Source organism: Vollenhovia emeryi, unplaced genomic scaffold (assembly GCF_000949405.1).
Source record: "Vollenhovia emeryi isolate VEMERY1.0 unplaced genomic scaffold, V.emery_V1.0 DF939133.1, whole genome shotgun sequence".
NCBI classification, from domain to species: Eukaryota; Metazoa; Arthropoda; class Insecta; order Hymenoptera; family Formicidae; genus Vollenhovia; species Vollenhovia emeryi.
Genome location: NW_011967233.1, coordinates 1,475,896 through 1,493,948, shown reverse-complemented (window position 1 = coordinate 1,493,948; position 18,053 = coordinate 1,475,896). Strand labels below are relative to the sequence as shown.

The 18,053-nt window shown below is 37.3% G+C and overlaps 1 protein-coding gene and 1 long non-coding RNA gene across 3 annotated transcripts in view; both read left to right on the top strand.

The window, feature by feature from the left end:
• Positions 1-18,053, top strand: part of LOC105567885 (organic cation transporter protein) — a 34,009-nt gene that overhangs the window by 11,941 nt on the left and 4,015 nt on the right. Inside the window, exons 4-12 of one of the 2 annotated variants that reach the window (XM_012023126.1) lie at positions 2,061-2,359; positions 2,468-2,580; positions 3,274-3,488; positions 3,699-4,047; positions 4,733-4,915; positions 15,488-15,763; positions 16,281-16,479; positions 16,670-16,928; positions 17,349-17,541. In XM_012023126.1, the coding sequence (XP_011878516.1) occupies positions 2,061-2,359; positions 2,468-2,580; positions 3,274-3,488; positions 3,699-4,047; positions 4,733-4,915; positions 15,488-15,763; positions 16,281-16,479; positions 16,670-16,928; positions 17,349-17,541 (2,086 nt within the window). Of the gene's footprint in view, positions 1-2,060; positions 2,360-2,467; positions 2,581-3,273; positions 3,489-3,698; positions 4,048-4,732; positions 4,916-15,487; positions 15,764-16,280; positions 16,480-16,669; positions 16,929-17,348; positions 17,542-18,053 lie in introns of those variants that run through there. The other variant, XM_012023127.1, reaches the window with a different exon arrangement.
• Positions 9,608-12,372, top strand: LOC105567884. Its single transcript, XR_001009401.1, has 3 exons — positions 9,608-11,278; positions 11,386-11,559; positions 11,902-12,372. It is a non-coding gene; the product is annotated as an uncharacterized LOC105567884 (long non-coding RNA).

Sequence of the window (18,053 nt, the reverse complement as noted above, 5' to 3'; positions counted from 1 at the left end):
CGTTTTGCACCGCGAGCTGTCCTCGCGAAGATCGCGAATTCGACGCGGATCTCGACGATAGTCACGGAGCAATTTTGCTTGTGGGATGATTAAACTCGATGTTGATTAATTCGAGCGCTTTCGGCTTGCTCGTACCAAGGGAGGAGAGCTGTCGGAAATCTCGAATGCCAATCCTGGTGGAAGTGTTTTGCTGAAGATACAGTAAAATTTTGCTGAAATGTACTCTCTGAATTAACCCCGTTGCATTATGACTTCATCGTTTCAGCAATTTTCCATTAAAAAGTAACACAGTTTCTAGTTGAATCCAGTAAATTTCATATCTCAAATATTTCACAAGTTTTTTTTATTACTTTTCCACAGTATCTTCAACTACATTACGGTATTACGTTGAACTTCACGAGGAAAATTGTGATTTATTTCGAGGGATACACTCATCAGTAAAGTTTGAAAAACTTTTATTTCACCTTTCATCGATCTCATAATACTTTGAGCAATTCTTTTCAGCGGGTAATATACGTCTTTTGAAATTGTCCGCGGAATGCGCAATCGACGCATTTTAAAGTCTGTAAATCTATACTGAATCTCTTTTAGCCTTGCGGCCGTCGCTAAACTAAGCTCTAAACACACATAGATCGGCTAGCCGATAATTTTACGCTTCACAGATGGATGATAGCGTGAAGGTAGCGCATTAGAAAAAACGACCGCTCGTCGATCTAATTAGAATAATGTAAGTTAGCAGTCATGCGGTATCCTCTTGGTAAACAGGAAACATTTCGTGGTTTAATGCCCAGGCGTTTGCTGTTACACGATAGGGGGACGATAGGAGGCTACGTTCGGTTGCGAGAATAACGAGAAGTTAACTATTAGGCTTCCTCGCACTAACAACCAAGTATTATCTAAATTGCAAGAGATAGAGAGAGGTTACTCGATGCATTCTCCGGTTTTCGTCCCGGGCGGCCGTCGTGCAAGGTCAGAGCGAGGGATGCTATTTGTACACTGTAAAAAAATTACATGTAAAATTACAATTATTATAGTGGGACCATCTATTAAAGGTGTACATTTACATACGTCAGTAAATTTACGCCTTTTAGGTAAAATCATTACCTGATATAATAAGTAAACTGCTTGCTTTAAATTGTGTAAATTTTACAATTTTTTGTAATTTTTTATCATGCATAAACAAGTATTTACACAAGAAAGAGTACAAAAGTTTCTTGTAAAGGTACATAAATTTATATATACATATATATCCGTTATTAATAGTGTAATCGCTACACTTATTATGTAATTTTACATACTTTTTTCACGGTGTAGAGCATAAGAATAATTTAATCATAGATCTATCTCGAGATTTTTAAGTGATTAACTGTCCGCGAGAAGGTGTTCAAGATGACTTTCGTTTAGAAAGTAAATTGTTACGTAAGGAGACATCGGTATACAGTGATTAAATGCAGATTTTACTGGCGTGATGCGCGCCACATTCTTTTTATATAATTTGTGCGGCACGCCGTCTCAGGAAAGATTTCTGATAACAAGACAGAAAAGGAGGGATGCTGAAGTGGTTCTGCACCTTTTGCACTTTTTGCATTTAGCACTCATGAAAACATTTGTGTAATATACAAATGATAAAAGCCACATAATTTGTATGTTACACAAATGTTTTCACGAATCGACAGTTCGAGGAGCAAAGAGTGCAGAAAGTGCAGAATCACCCCAGTATCGCCCTTAAGATTAAATCAATAATCCCTGTTCTCCTTTCTCGAATAAAATAAGATTGAAATTAGAGTAACATATATAAATTTAAGATTATATATTTTTGCGTTTAGAATAAATCTTCCCTCGATGTATTGTAACGTACGCGCCAACAGTATTTTATTCTACAAATAGATTTAAATACGATTGTCGCTGTCTCGATTTCATTTTATGATAGATTGAAAAGTATATAGCATTGGGTCCGGAAATTTTTTTTCTGCGAGCGCGTTTTCGATTTTGAGATCAGCGTTAGCGCTTAATCGCAGATCGAACGCGGTATTTCTCTGAATATCTCATCTCTTTTTCAGTACTGGAATACGTGGGACCGAAATGGCGCACTTTTGTGGCGAACATGTCGATAGCGCTCTTCTTCACGTTCGCCGCCTGCATCTTACCCTGGATCGCGTATTACCTAGCCAACTGGAGGATGACCTGCATCGCAATATCCGTTCCTCTGGCCCTGGCGGTGGCGGCACCCTGGCTGGTACCGGAAAGCGCGAGGTGGCTTGTCAGTCAAGGCCAAGTGGAGAAAGCCATTAGGATCCTGGGTAAATTCGAACGCATGAACGGCACGAAAGTACCCGAGAACGTCTATCAACAGTTCCGCGTAAGAATCGCGCCTCTCGTTGCCTCTTTTTTACGGAGGAGAAAAAAAGTTGTATGCAACTCATCGAGAAAAATTCGCGTTGTAAGTGGCTGCTTGTCGATGTAACAGGAAACCTGCGCCAGAGTATGCAAGGAGCAAGAGGCGGACAAGACTTACTCCGTGGTGGATCTATTTAGGAGTCCGCGTTTGCGAAATGTTACAATGCTCCTGATTATTATCTGGTGAGTTGTCCATGATAAAAATGCTCTTTTCGAATTTTAATGCATTTCTAAGGCTGCCAAGTTGGAGGCGTTTTAATAAATGGCGTTTAAGAGGATCCCTCAGTCATCTTTTTTTTACCGACACAGTCAAATGTAGTTTTTGCGCTTGTAATTCTTCTTACTGGCTTTTAGGCACAAAATAATATCAGGATAAGTTGCGGATCGTATAGCAGAACATTTTCATACTTAAGACACTCAGTTTAGAAGTTTAATAAAAAAGAAATTGGTATTTGAAATTTTCAATTTTGTATTCGTGATCAATTTGAAATTGGCTTTATAAAATTGTAAAATTCTTCCACGCGATTAAAGTACTCCATAAGGGTCTCTATTTCTGCATATGTTGTTCGAAATATGTATGCATAATTCCAGCATTCTAAGTTTCATCTAGATTTCGTCACATAATTTGCCAAATATTTTCCTATCGGGGTTTTTGCATAAAAGCCAATAAAAAGATTTACGAGCGTAAAAACTATTATCGAATGTGTCAGTAAAAAACGATGACTTTAGGATTCTCTTAACGGGCATTTATAGTATTACAGCTTCTAGGAGAAAATATATGTAACTTTGAATAAAGAATAGTCGTTATTCGATGGCTGTAAAGAACGTGGTAAGGTTCCCCTTATCTACATATATCGATTATGTTCTGCAATGTAGGATGGCGATATCGCTGGTATTTGATGGTCACGTAAGAAACGTGAATAATCTCGGGCTCGACGTCTTTGTAACATTTACCATCGCGGCGTTTACCGAGCTACCCGCCGACACGTTCCTCACCCTCGTTCTCGATCGATGGGGCAGACGATGGTTGGCCTGCGGTACCATGGTAATTTCCGGAATTTTCAGCATTTGGGCGAGCGCGGTTTCGAACAGTGAGTGCTGCTAAACTACCTCTTTTCACCTAATACGCCCGGAGCGATAGCGTTTCAGAAAATTAGCAAAGTAGAAGAGAATCCTGTAAATGTTTGGAAATTTCGGAAGATTGAAGTTTCACAGAGTGCGAAGAATAACAACTGAATCGTATGTTATTCAGGAATGCTGTGACAGTGTGTATGCGGCTCTCCTTCTGACTTTCATTTCAGACATTTATTCGGCCACCCTGGCGATCGTCGGTAGATTCTGGGTCAACATCTCGTATAATATCGGTCTTCAGTATGCGGCCGAAGTGTTGCCGACGGTTGTAAGGGCTCAAGGGGTTGCCTTGATCCATATAATGGGATACGTCGCCAGCATCCTCGCGCCCTTTGTCGTTTACCTGGACATTGTCTCGCCCATTCTGCCACTGCTGGTCCTCGGCGTCATAGGCATTCTGGGCGGTCTCTTGACGCTCCTTTTGCCGGAGACACTCGACAAGGATCTGCCACAGACCCTCCAGGATGGCGAAGATTTCGGAAAGGATCAGAAGCTATGGGACATGCCATGTCTTTCAAAGTAGGTGTCGAAGATGTGATTCTTTTCCATTATCCTTTCTTCAAACACTCAATACCCGGCACTTTTTCCTTTTGACAATTAAGGTAATCACGTCGAAGAAAAATCATCTTAATTATATGCAATCATAATACATGTTAATCACGTTACTTGTAAAAAAATCTCTTCTACAATTCTTTTCAAATAATGTCGATTTTAAATTGAATAGCCCTTGGGAAAATACCTTAGAAAACCTTAAAATTTTCTTTTAGAAAAATAAGAAATATAAAAAGTAAATTTGGACACCTTAAACTTTTATTTAAGGTAAACTTAAAACTTACTTGAAGAATTTGAAAGAAAACTTTAAGAATTGTGTGTGTTAAAAGTATGTGATATAATTTACAACACTGCGTGCGGTTTTCTTCTTACGAGAAAGTGCTGTGCCGTGCGGCCCTCCGGCGGGAACTGCAACAGGCTCGGCTATTTAAAATTACTTTAAGTGTCCAAAATTACCCAAAAATTTCCTAAGTAAATTTTCAACTTCTTTAAGCAAACTTTTAGATTTGAAAGATTACTTAAAAAGAAATTTATTTAAAATAAATTTTCCCAAGGAACACTTTCTTCGTAATTTTTTCCCTCTTACCGTGTAGAATTCTTTGAGCAAAGAATTGTTTCCTGAGAGATTGCACGCATATATTTTTGCGTTTAGGAAAAAGCCCGCGGATGTGGAGGCACCGCCAGTGGTGGCAGTCTTCCGGCCGTTCGAACGCTGCAGCCTACGAAGTTCAATGAGAGCTTCTATTCGCGGCGAGACCCTGAGGAGCAGCATGATACAAAGATCGAGCATAAGATCGCGGAAAAGTGTAAACGCAGCCACGGAAGCGGAGAGCAAGTGAATACTTCCAGACACGCGGCCCTGATTTTCTATATACTGGCGCATTCTCTCCCTCTCTCTCTCTCTCTCTCTCTCTCTCTCTCTCTCTCTCTCTCTCTCTTTTTCTGCTGTTGTTCTTTCCCTTGTTGTGTGATATTCAGAGCTACCAAAATCAAATTTTGCATATGCCCGTATCCTGTAAACCGTCAATGACAATTTTAAGCCTAATCTACAACGTGCTTCTTGCAATTAGAAACATTCTATTTTGTATAAGGGAACCAATACGCTTAAAACAAATTTAGTGATTATGTACGATTGTACAATGTATAATTTATTAACTTGCACAAAACATATTTTTAAACATATTTCTTGACTACGAAATAGGATGTTCCTAGAGCACATTGTAGATTAGGCTTTAGAACGTTGAAAGGACAAAGTGCAATGTTGCTTCGGCCCGTTACTCTATTAAGTTTATTTAATTAGAACAAGGGAGGATTGATGCAATTAATTTTAAGTATTGGCAGTAGAGAAGTAGAAACGTCAGTTAGAACTTAATCAGAATTCAACTAAAAAATTGGCCGTTCTGTTCGTACTCTGCAAAATGCAGAGAAATCTTACGATTTTCTTTATTATATTTTAAATCCTATATGTGTGACGCCCTTGAAATCTAATTTGGATTTCGAGTAAATAGATAGGGACTTTTACTCGCAGTCATGTAGTGCGAACGCGAAGCTGCGGAGTTTTTTTTATTGCAATTCATAATTATATATATATTTTTATCATATTTGTATTTAATAACAGGAAGAAAACACCTAACCGGTGTCGTGAGTTTAGAAACGCGTGACGTTTCGAAACTCTTGTCTGTTCCTTGCGAAATGCGCGTCCTTCGAGGAAAAAAAGAAGAAGAGAAACTAATATTTTCAGATGCAACGTTCCGATTCCGCGGTGGGAACTGGGAACCACATTGAGAAATAGATGAGAAATAGATAAAAGGCAAATATGTACCCAAGACAATGCGAGAACGGCTCGTATTGCATTTTGCATAAATTGATCGCGTCGCTGTGGCTGCGACTCGTCACTGTTGCTCACGTATGTACGCGTGTAGTATGTAATACAATGTACATAGCGGATGTGAATCAAATTTTTGAGTTATATATCAAATGACGCGACGGACTGCGCATTGAATGCGAATGAAGATCGCGCGTCCTGAATGGGAAATTTTAGAGTAGCGGTTTTATTGTGATAAAAATTGCATATCGGCAATGTCTTCTCGTTGTTCAGGAACGTCCACCTAGAAGTATTCTCCGCTGAAATTCAGATCTCGAGATTTGTGTACATATGCAGTATTTTATAATGTAAATAAGGATATTAAATTAATTTGTATCTCCTTAATTGATCTGTGTTAATAAACGTGAACTGATATTCAGTCGGATGGATAATTACCGGTTGCCTTTAATTAAAAGCAGGGTTGTGCGGCAAATTTCAAAAGTACATCTACATGGGTCGCACTGTTTATATTGTGTTTACACAACCTTTTTTATGTAGGCAGCATACACAGCTAATGTAAATTATTATAAGTTGAACAATTGATTAATTAATTTCTTGTTAAACTGTACTTTTACACACAGCCCTTTAAAAGTAAAAAGAAGTTTTAGACTAACAATAAATTAGATCGGGTGATGCATTTCAATTATAATTTATCTATTAACTATACAGTAACATAAAAGGTATATAATATTAATGCAGAAACGTTGTTTCCTATGCTAACCCTTAATCGTGAGCTTTCAAACGACAAAAGCAATATTACTTGCTAATTCGTTTGCAATATGCAGACACAAATCAGGATCTTCAAAACCAATGTTAATGTTTTGTAAAAAATTGTGCCCAAATTATAAATAGCAATTGAAAAAAATGCAAACAAAAACATAAATTTTCAATCTTTCTGACAAACTGTGAATGTTCGATAATTCATAGATTACGCCATAGATTGTTTACACGATTGTTAAACATTACTTTATATTGTATACATGTAGATGTAAATTATTATATTTCACGTGCATAAACGCGCAACTCTGATTAAAAGGCACTGGTATTGTTGTGATAAAAAGGTGCGATCGTGCAATTAAGTGAACAATAATAACTATCGACAGCTTCTCGCAAATGAGAAAATTGTACGTTAGTTTAATTGTCTCGTACTACTGCATTAACGATTATCGACGTGTCGACAAATCTGTTAGGATGGAGCTAATATCGAGCAATGGCCGCGAATGACGTAATGTTTAAGACAGCCATTAGGGTCATCACTACCAAGTAGAACAAAAAGTCACTCAAAAGTCAAGATGACGTCGAAAAGTAATCATTTATAATTTATAGAAAATCAAAATGATATCCTATAACACTTTTAATGAAACGTACAGGGTGTCCCGTGACTCAAGGTCTACATTAAGGGCGTGTTATTGAAGTTATTGAGAACCAATTTCACAAACGTTAGTTAACTGTTAACCAGAATTCAGTCAACTCCCTATCTTTTTCTATCTTGGTCTCTAAGAAGAGACAGAGGATCAATTAACCTACGGTTAGTGTTAATCGACGTTTGTGAAACTGGCCCTTAGAGTTGAAATTGTTTAATAAACATATGTCCGTAAATATCTAACAGAACTACAATCATGAAAAGTTGATGTAAATATTTAAGAATGGAAAGAAAAAAAGACATTTAATTTAACTTGTTTATTTACAAATGTATTACAAATTGTGTTCAAAATAATACATACGAGTATTCCGTGAGTATAGGCTGTTTCGAAACTTATCCTAAAAAGTCGGACAACCTTTCTAACTACGATAAGATTTACGAACACACATTATTTTTAGCCTAGTTGATAAAATTTTATTGATTCCGCACAAGAAAATTTACATTGATTATTCAGGTATTGTTAAATAGCTGTTATCCTCTGTCTTTTATATTTTCCACTATCAGACTCAAACAACTCTGTTTAAAGAAAAAGAACGACGCTACTGAGACTGACGATTTCCCACAAAATATTGAATCGAGTGCAATTTTTTTACAGAGACGAGAAGGCACCCACCCTACTTCTTGCGTCACCATTACTGGTTTTACATTATTTTGAGTATTGGTAAGCTTTCAAGACTCCTGTTGGTTATACGGCACCCTCCGATCTGAGTCTGTTCTTATCCTTGAAGGCTCTGGTCTGTATTTTAGCCGAAAGGATAGATCGGGCGGGAATATCAGAAGTCTTTCTGATTTCGTTTCTTTTCAGTTGAGATCGTCGATATATTCGGGACACGTAAGAATCTTCGTGTATATTTTGACTTATGCATCAACCCAATACATAATTTCAGCCACCTTATCGCCGCATTGCGGTCGTCCGACAATTCATCAGTTCGCGTGGAATTTCAGAATCTGTTCGACGATTCATCACATTCTAATGCAAACGCTTCGAACTGAGGAGCGCGCGACCTTCCGTGCTATCTCGATTTCGCGCCAAGATTGATAACGAACAACAATCAATATGAGGCGCGCAGTCATTAGCGTTAAGTATTCGCGACAATGCTAATGCCCGTCATTACTGGCATCGTTCAAGAGACACAGTTGTGGCACGTGCAAACACGTTGAACCGTAAGGAAAGCGAAAGCAATTATTCGAGGAAACCGAATATATTCAGGTCGCCTTTTCTCTCGCCAAGATTTTTGAAAATCAAAATTAAATAAAATTTTCAATTACGAAAACTTTTCCATTTAAAAGCAAATTAAGTTTTCTTTTTCTAATTTTTTTTTCACACATAATATTATACAATAATATAGTGATCTACCGCGTATAATCGCTCCTCGCAATTTATTACATATATTTTAATTAATAAGTAAATTAATTTATTATAATTAACTTGTATTGATTTATTACTTTATTAAGTTAATTTATTAAGTTAACTTAATTAATATTAATTTAAGATTCTCTTGTGTCATTGAGCGACGAAAATGCGAATGGTCAAAGTTAGATGAAACACCCGGTACTTTTTGCGTTTCCCTTGGAAAAGGAATTTCCACCCTCGCCATCACTCTTTGTCGCGGCATTATTGCGACCGCGGTATAGCTGACAATTGTTGGTCAAGGTTTTATGCTTAAATAGCAGGACGCTTATCGACCTCCGCGTAGTTTATTTCTGGCTTGCGAGTTTGGCTCGTTCGAAACGTGAGTTTCGCGCTACGCCAGATATTGTTGCGAATTCGTAGGTAGCGGTACGGGAATTGCGTGATTGCCGGCAACCACCCTGCGGGAGTGACTCTCTAGGCAGATTTTATTCGCAAGACGACAGTGCAAATGGAGGGAATTAAAGTTACTTCGGCAGTGCGACTAATAAAAGCTCGCGACGAATGTAGAACGATGAAAAAATTGCCGTTGTCTGTTCAACATCTATCGTGGAATTATTTGAATAAAATAAGAAATTAATTATTATACCGGCAATTTAACATCCACATGTAATTTCATCTACAATAAACAGTGAAAGATCTGCCGGTAAGTCAATGAAGCTACAAGAGTGACAAGAGTGACATGCTGGTAGAAAGCTAATTCGATGATTTTTCTGCTCTTTTTCTATTTTAAAGTCTGCATTTATTATTTAGTTAAATAATAATTACATTCAGATAAAATGTTATTAATTATGATAAACGCTTTATTGCTTGTTTATTTATTATGTAATATAATTAACACGTGCTTTCCATGCGTCTTATGTCAATTTTCATATACGTTTATCAATCTTTGAAAAATCTGCCTAAATTTTCGACAGACTTTTTTTTATGGTAACTTAGTTAAACAGGAATAATTAAAAAGTAAAAAATAATTAATATTATATAGAATAGCTGACTCGCTGCAAGTTATTTGCTTACTTTTGTTTTTTACAATGTGCGACGAAGCATTGTTTTATATTTCTTTTGATTTCTTCAAAGGCCAAAGTATTCTCCTTTGTATTCTCGTGTATGTCTCACATCTTCAGCCCTTGTTTCAGACGACGAGTTCTGAAGCCACCTTTTCGACTACTGTCTATTTCTACCAATTTAAATTAACTTTACTCTCGGTTCAACTTATATTTATCTTCTTTTTAGTCGCGAGAATTAATAAAGTTTGATAGTTAGTCCAGTTTTAAAGTTACGCTGCATTGATGGAAATGTACATAAAATTTGTAAACTGTACTCTTCTTCCTCCCAAGAATATTAACTTCGAACTGTATAGAGAATGTAGGTCCATTGTCGACAGCAAACTCGCAAATTTCGATCGCCAATCTCGAAAGCGTCATGCGTAGAACTTGTATCACTAGCGCGTATATATTTCAAAAAGGTCGTATCGATTTTTTCCTCAGTATCCCGAACAGCAAATTTGCATACAATTTCACCCCGAGGTGAGCGCAAGTTTTCTATGTACACATCGAGTATGTCGAGCGAATCCCGTTACGAATGAATCTTTTATGCTGCGTCGCGGTTAACGGATAGGAAGTTTGAGCTCCCGTAGTTGCGGGACACGTAACAAGGTGTTACGTTTGTAAGGCGTCATCGTTTCGCGCCACAAGATAAATTTCCTCTCGCGCCTCTTCGTATCCGCAGATACCAATTTTCGCTTTTATCAACGTGATTTTTTTCCGCGAGATATTTTTCTCACTTAAATTACAATAAATTCACACGCAGCTGAATAACAGTGCGACTTCTTTGCGGTCGTTCGCGCCCGAAGAAGATCTCGACTCCGATTTGCGAATGTAGAAAACAGGGGGAATAATACTCGAGGCTTTTCTTCAAAGTTCGAAAATACCTTCAAAATTTTAAGCAACGAAATACGAGAAGCGCGAGAATCTATCTAGCTCGCTCACCCCTCTTTATTCTTCCGCGGCGCGGCGGCGCGATCGGTCTTCTCTTACCGCTGTTCTTTCCTTTCGTGCTCGCGATTCTCGGTACTGTTGAACATACTATGTACAATATATCACATTTCGCATGCCGAGCTCCCATATCAACGGTACTCAATCGGGTTTCCTCTTCAGACAGCTAGTTGCGCTTCACGCGAGAGCCTCACCATTACCGTCGTCGCTAAACCGCAATCGATCGCAAAGTACACCGCCGCAGGTGGTAAACATAAAAAAATTATCATGTAGTGCAGTGTAGCATTCCAGTATTTACGATTATTGTAATTGCAAATTATGAGAGACTCATAGACGATTTGCGATAATTTCTTGGATTTGCGGCGCCCGTTGATAGTTTTACTTTGCAACTTCTTACAGCGCGGGAATACATTGCGTAAATCGTTAAATTTACTGACGCTCGGTGATACTGATCAAAGGTAAAATATACGAAAAGCGCATAGTTGGTGCAACAAAAGAATAAAAGTGTAAGTATTGACGGCTTTAATATAAAGATTGCAATTAATTCTTGGGCACATGACTCGCTGGAACTTAAAGATTTATAAAATCTCAAGTAGAGAAACTGTTTCCATAGATTTAAAGGGTACAGTATTAAAAGATGTTGAGATTTCTCTGAAAAATAAAGAAGAGGAAAGAGAGGAAAAAGGAGAAAATTTATTCAAAGATATCGTAAAAAGTGTAATTATCGAAAATACTTCTCAAACACCCATTCAATTGTTTGAGATGAAACTTAGACAACATTAAAAAGGTATAATCGAAAAATTAAAACGTTTCAATCTAGTTGAAAATTAAATGGAATATTATTAAAAATAAAATTTACCTCTATCCACGATGTAGTTTTCTTTCGTATATAAATAGAAATATTTTGACGAAAATATTTCACTACGGATATAATAAAATTTTGCTAATACGTATTTGAAAATTTCTCTCAATTAACCTCGTTTTATTATCACTGCATCCGTATTTCAGTAAAAATTCAATGAAAAATTATTTTCATTAAAAAACAGTTTTTAGTTAAATGTAATAAGTTTTATAATTTTATTATTACTTTTTACAGTATCCCTTAACTTAATTTATGTATATTTTACAGCATTACATTTTATTTAATGAGGAAAATTATGATTCATTTGGAGATACATTCAACATTTTTTCAATAACTTTTGTTTGAGTTTTCGTCGAATTTCAGCAAAATATTTCCATCGGGGTATTTAGTAAATTAAAGAAATCCAAAGTGAAAACTTGACAGTGATATTGCCAGGAGAACCAAGACAGTAAAATGTAGGTTACATGTATATCTTCTACTTTGTCTATATACATATGTATATAGTATTAAATACAAATTTAATATATGAAATTGAATGTATTATTTGCATAATATAACGTTTATTCTCGCGTTCTTATTTAAAAGAGTTGTAGCAACAACTGTAATAAAAAAAGCACACGGAGAGCATTTTCTCTCAATATATTTATCCTGAAAATTATGTGGTCGTGGGATAACATGGGTTTTTGAAGAGCTTTATGAGAGTTTTTCGAAATTTTACCAGTAAAATGTAACTAAGTATAATTACTAGTGAAATAAATGGTAAAATTTAAAAAACTCTCACAAGATTGAAATACCGTGTTGCCCCACGATTACACGATTTTCAGGATAAATTTTAAGAGAAAATTCAAACGCGCTTTGTATCAATTTCATTCAGCACGTCGGACACGTAAAATTCCATAAAACACACCAGCTTCACTTTCAGAAATGAGCAATGTTGCCAAGCGATTTCCAAACACAAAACATTAATTATTCATATTTCATGATAATATTAACATAGCAAAAATTATGACTCGGAATTAAAAATTGGCGCTCAATATTACCATTTTATTATAATAAATCATAGCCTTTTTTATTATTAAAAAGTTTTTCTATTTTACATTAGTATTGCTAATGCACAAGGACAGGCGTACATTTCCCCGTAATCTGCCCCTGCAAATAATCGATTATATTTCCTTAAGGCATGAATCATGAATCGAATATCAATGACCAACTTCGCGGACGGCAATCTTTAACGTACAGGCCTCTCGTGCTATGCTAATTACGTGCAGACGCGATAGCGACGATAACTTTCTACACGAGAAAACTATTGATTTTAATCAAAGACAAGTAGCGAATAATTACACAATCGCAAGGCTATTCTAATAATGGTATTCGCGGAACGCCTTCGCTAATTAACCTTAATGAATGGTCAGGCGCACGATATTCGCAATGTGAGTACAACACAGTGAAATATATCTGCGCGATTAGTTCCGTGCTATCATTAATTTTGAATTCGCTTATACACGCATAAATTACGTACACGTGTAAAATTGCAGAATTTAAAACGCCCTTGTTCTTATACGACTTATTGTTCTTACGTTTGGACGGAGTCGTGCAAAATTATAAGCACAACGGTCTAGGAGAGCACATTGTTGCATCCGCTTAAAAATTATTTTTATCGCGTTCTTATCAGGCTGCGCCGGGCCACTTTGTGATCTGTCGCGCCGGTATTCACATTTGACATTGACCCTTCGCCACATCTCCCGTTATCTCGTCACTTCTAAACGTTAATTTTTATATGCGTATTTCTGCGGGGCGTTTGCCGCAGATACACACAATCGCCGATTATTGCGCACACGAATTTCTCGGTTTGCCGAGAATAAAAAGAAGTCGAACAGAAATTTCAAGCGTTAATTTGTTGGCGCGGCAAAGTACGTAATGGCGTTATATAAGCTATTTCTAATTTGCTCAGAATGCCGATAATATCAAGAGCATCCGAAAACCACTTAAATATTACTGTTACTTCCTGCTGATAAAGGGATTCGGGATCTAAGAATATGGTAAAGTCCTTTAAGTCCTAGAAGCTCTCTACGCGCTTTGCTATTTTTTAATCCTTGTAATTCGAGCTTTAATCAACATTTTTAGACCACAATTGATATTGTTTTAGAGATTTAGAGATGAAAAGTTGCTCCTTTCGTTAGTTGGTGATAGAGTGGGAAGGAAAAAATACAGGTTAAAAGTGGAGATAAACAAAAAAGTGAGTCCTATCTTATATTTTTTACAGTTTTATACAAACTAATAAATGATTTCGTCTATCTTCTTAAGTAGAAATTTCGTTATAGATCACTCAAATAAATAATTATTATATATCGATATGTAATCTACTCACTAAGGTAGACAAAGTTATTTATTAATAAGTAAGCTTTAGTCGACCTTAACTGGCACGTGTTTAATAAAAGAAAAATGCAATGCGACGTTTCGACCAAGTTATTTATTATTTGAATATTTATCTGAAAAAGCGCTATTTTTTCACTTTCCCTACTTTTAATCTTTCCTCTAGCTTTAAATCTTCTTTCAGATAGTCCATTATATCGCCGACTAGATTTTCGGAAAGAGAGAATGACTTCTTTTACCTCTGAATACCAATTACGGTCTAAAAGTTTTGATTAGGACTCGAGTTACGAGGATTAATAACAAGAAACCGCGTGTATAGGAGTCTCCTAGGACTTAAATGAGTTAATTTAACACATGAAGAGAGATAATTTCGTAACACAACATATTTTATGCTGTTATAGTAAATTTCATCAGTTATAGGCAGCAATGCAATTAGTTAAAACAGCATTTATTTTAAGTTAAACAATGATTTTGCTAAATTGGCAAATTAATTATAACAGCGAAATTTTATCTTTGTCAAATTGAATGCAGTAGCGGCAACAGTTTCGCTGTTTTGAAATTTTACCATACACTTTACTATTAAAATGTATACCAACGAGTATAATTACTAGTAAAATGTATGGTAAAATTTCAAAAAACTTTCGTAAAGTTCTTTGAAATGCCGTGTTGTTCCACGATTACATGATTTTCAGGATAAATTTTACGAGAAAATTCTTTCCGCGTACGAAATTTTTTAACGCTATTATATACCTATATTTTTAACGTGCTCTGATACATTTATCTACATAATATCTGGTATTATCTGCATTGTCGTTATCATCTGAAGTAGACAGAGAAAAGCGTTATTCAACATTGTTAATCGCGTGCTGGGTCGTCAAACTCGTTCTTGATCTTCATTATTATCTCGATCGAGACGCGCGTCACGGGCCACTTGATCCCGTCACGTTCGGACAACACTGGCTGCTCAGGTCGCTCCCACTCAAGTTGTCATTTGACATCTCCGCGAGGACACGCTTAAGCTGCACGGACTTTGCACTGCTACGCAAAGTCGATCGTAACAGAGAAGCGCCTCGTACACAGCTAGTTTTTACGGTTACTCGATTTACTTGAATTGCGCACACTTTGTTATCTATTTTATAAAGAAGGACACTAAATCGCGTCAACGGGGATTTCTTTCATCGAAGAGCAAATATTGCGGTCTTCCTTGGTTAAAAAGAAGATACCTACCAATTTTAAAAAGAACTTTGCATCTATAATTATAGTTAGTTCGCTCTTCTCCCTTTGGACATCTTTTAAATCGTCGAGTCACTCTCGGTAGTTCCATATTAAAATATTCCGAGCGATTGTAAAAGTTTTCCTATCAGTTTGAGTTACTTTCAGTGGATGAAACGCGAACTCCGTTTGTGTTGTTCCTCCTTCTCTTTGCTCAACTTGGTCCACCGGGTGTAAGTCTAGCGTGACAAATATTGGCATCCCCTAGGACGATGAAGAATTCGAACGGCACGAAGAACCCCATAGATACCGCGGATCCGAACGAAAGTACTACGCTAAGGCCGAAGTTGGAGACCTTCGACGATATCTTGCCGTATGTCGGCGACTTTGGCAGATATCAGTGGCTGCTTCTATTGGCCTTGCTTCCCTACAGCGTGGCCTACGTCACCCTATACTTCTCGCAGTTCTTCCTCACCCTCGTGCCGCAGGAACATTGGTGCAAGATAGAAGAACTGATCCCTTTAAACCTTACGCAGGAGGAAAGGTAAAATTTCTACGACAACGACACTTGAGACACAATTCCCGAATTAAAGTGTACCTTTTATTATATTGCAAATAATGCGCGTGTTTAAATTTATATTATAATTTAATTAAATTAGTAAGGCTCGTGTATGTGTTAAACACAAATTTCAAAGAATTTAAAGGACTCAGAGCCGTGACAGGGTGGTAGTGTATAAATATTCTATTCTAAATTTATTGCGAAAAAATACCCTGGCCGAGGTGATATTTTTTTGCAATAAATTTAGAATAGAATATTTAGACACTATCACCCTGTCACGGCTCTGAGTCCTTTAAATTCTTTGAAATTTATAATTTAATTATTATTACATTGAACGTTTGAAGCCTGTAACTTGGTAGAATAATTTTGGATTGTGGAACGGAGTTGTTTTAAAAGTCGGCTAATCGCTAAAGTCGTCCATCCTGTCCAAACACGTTATCGTCTACTTATTATCGTCTGCCCTCGAAGAGATATTTCGTACATTAGAAGTCGATGTTTTCAGAGTGGAGATCGGCGCACCAAGGTCGCAGAATTATCCGTATTACGATCGATGCCATCGGAGGGATTTCAATTTTTCTGTTATTCTAAATCATAGGAAGGACATTCGTTCGATCGAATTGAAGGCAAACAGAACCGTGGATTGTAGCCACGGATGGGAGTACAATTTCACGCTGATCCCGTACGCCAGCATAGCGGCTGAGGTGAAGTATCTTTAAATGTATCACCGTGTGTATAAAATATACGGAAAAAGAGAGAGAGAGAGAGAGAGAGAGAGAGAGAGAGAGAGAGAGAGAGAGAGAGAGAGAAGACGAAAAATTAATCTCCTGTAACTCCCGTGCATAGTAACGTGGCGTTTTTCTCGCGCACTGATTCTGGACCATTTGTGATTAGCTAGATTGGGTATGTGACCAGGAATATCTCATATCGACGGCACAGTCGATCTTCTTCTGCGGCTCCATCATCGGCGGTTTACTGTTCGGATGGATCGCCGACCACAGAGGCCGGATTCCCGCCTTGATGCTCTGCAACGGCATCGGGTTCCTGGCCTCGGCCGCAACCGCGAGTGCGAATACCTTCTGGTCCTTCGCCGCCTGCAGATTCTTCACCGGTCTGGCTTTTGACAATTGCATCAACATCCCGTTGATTATCGGTGAGAGATGATCAGGGGAATAGGAGAATCTTTCCGTCCGTTCAATATTACGTATGCGGAGATATGCGGTCACATGTTTCATTTTTCTAACATTACGTGTTACATAAATCTAGACTGCGGATCTCGATGGCAATGACGCGCGTACGTGTCCGTACATAGCTTTCAATATAATGAATGGTATTACGTGTAAACTATCCGGAAGAACTCGATATGTAGATGAAAGATCATTGTATTCGATCTGTGACGTGTTTTATGAATATTTATAGACGTGAATATTACGGCGCGCAAATTATACTGTATGTAATTACCGTTGCTAGCCGTTTTACGTAAACTATTAATTAAAATCGCTTGCTATTAATTGATCTGTTAAATCGAACGCTCCGGCACTTCTTCTTCTTTGTTTTTTATAAATCTCGCCAGTGCTCGAGTACATGGCCGTGAACAGACGAACCCTCGTCGTTAACGTTGCCTTCGGCGTATACTTCGCCGTGGGAAGTACAGTTCTGCCGTGGATCGCATATTACGTCGCAAATTGGAAATTCTTCGCCTATGTCAGCGCAATCCCGATGATCAGCGCCTTCATCACACCGTGGATTCTTCCCGAAAGCGCACGGTAAACAAATGTGTCACGCACATCTTCAATTTACTTCACTCAATCGTGCAAAATCACAGACACAAACCTTATTATTAATACACTATAATAACTATCAGGATTGTGCAGTAACTCGTTACTTGTAACGAAGTTACAGTTACTTTTTTTGGTAACTTTAACTTAACTTCGTTACTTTTCCTTCATCTGTAACTTAACTCGGTTGCATTAATAGTTACTTTATTTATTTTTAAACCTCCGCAGATCGCATTAGGCCTTGCATTTGCGCATGAAAGCCTTTATCGACACTTAACAATTCAAATGTGAATTTGATCTTTTTATTTTCATTGCAAGAAAGTAGAGAAATAATTTGTCGATCGACGTCGATATGTGATCCGACGATGTCGATTTGGTGATTTGGACATCAATTCGGGCATCGTTTCGACGAGTCACTTTTCGTTGGGCAGTCAGATATAAATTATTAAAATTAACGTCTACTAAATGTCTAAAGGCCCGTGTTCACGATGCTAGAACTT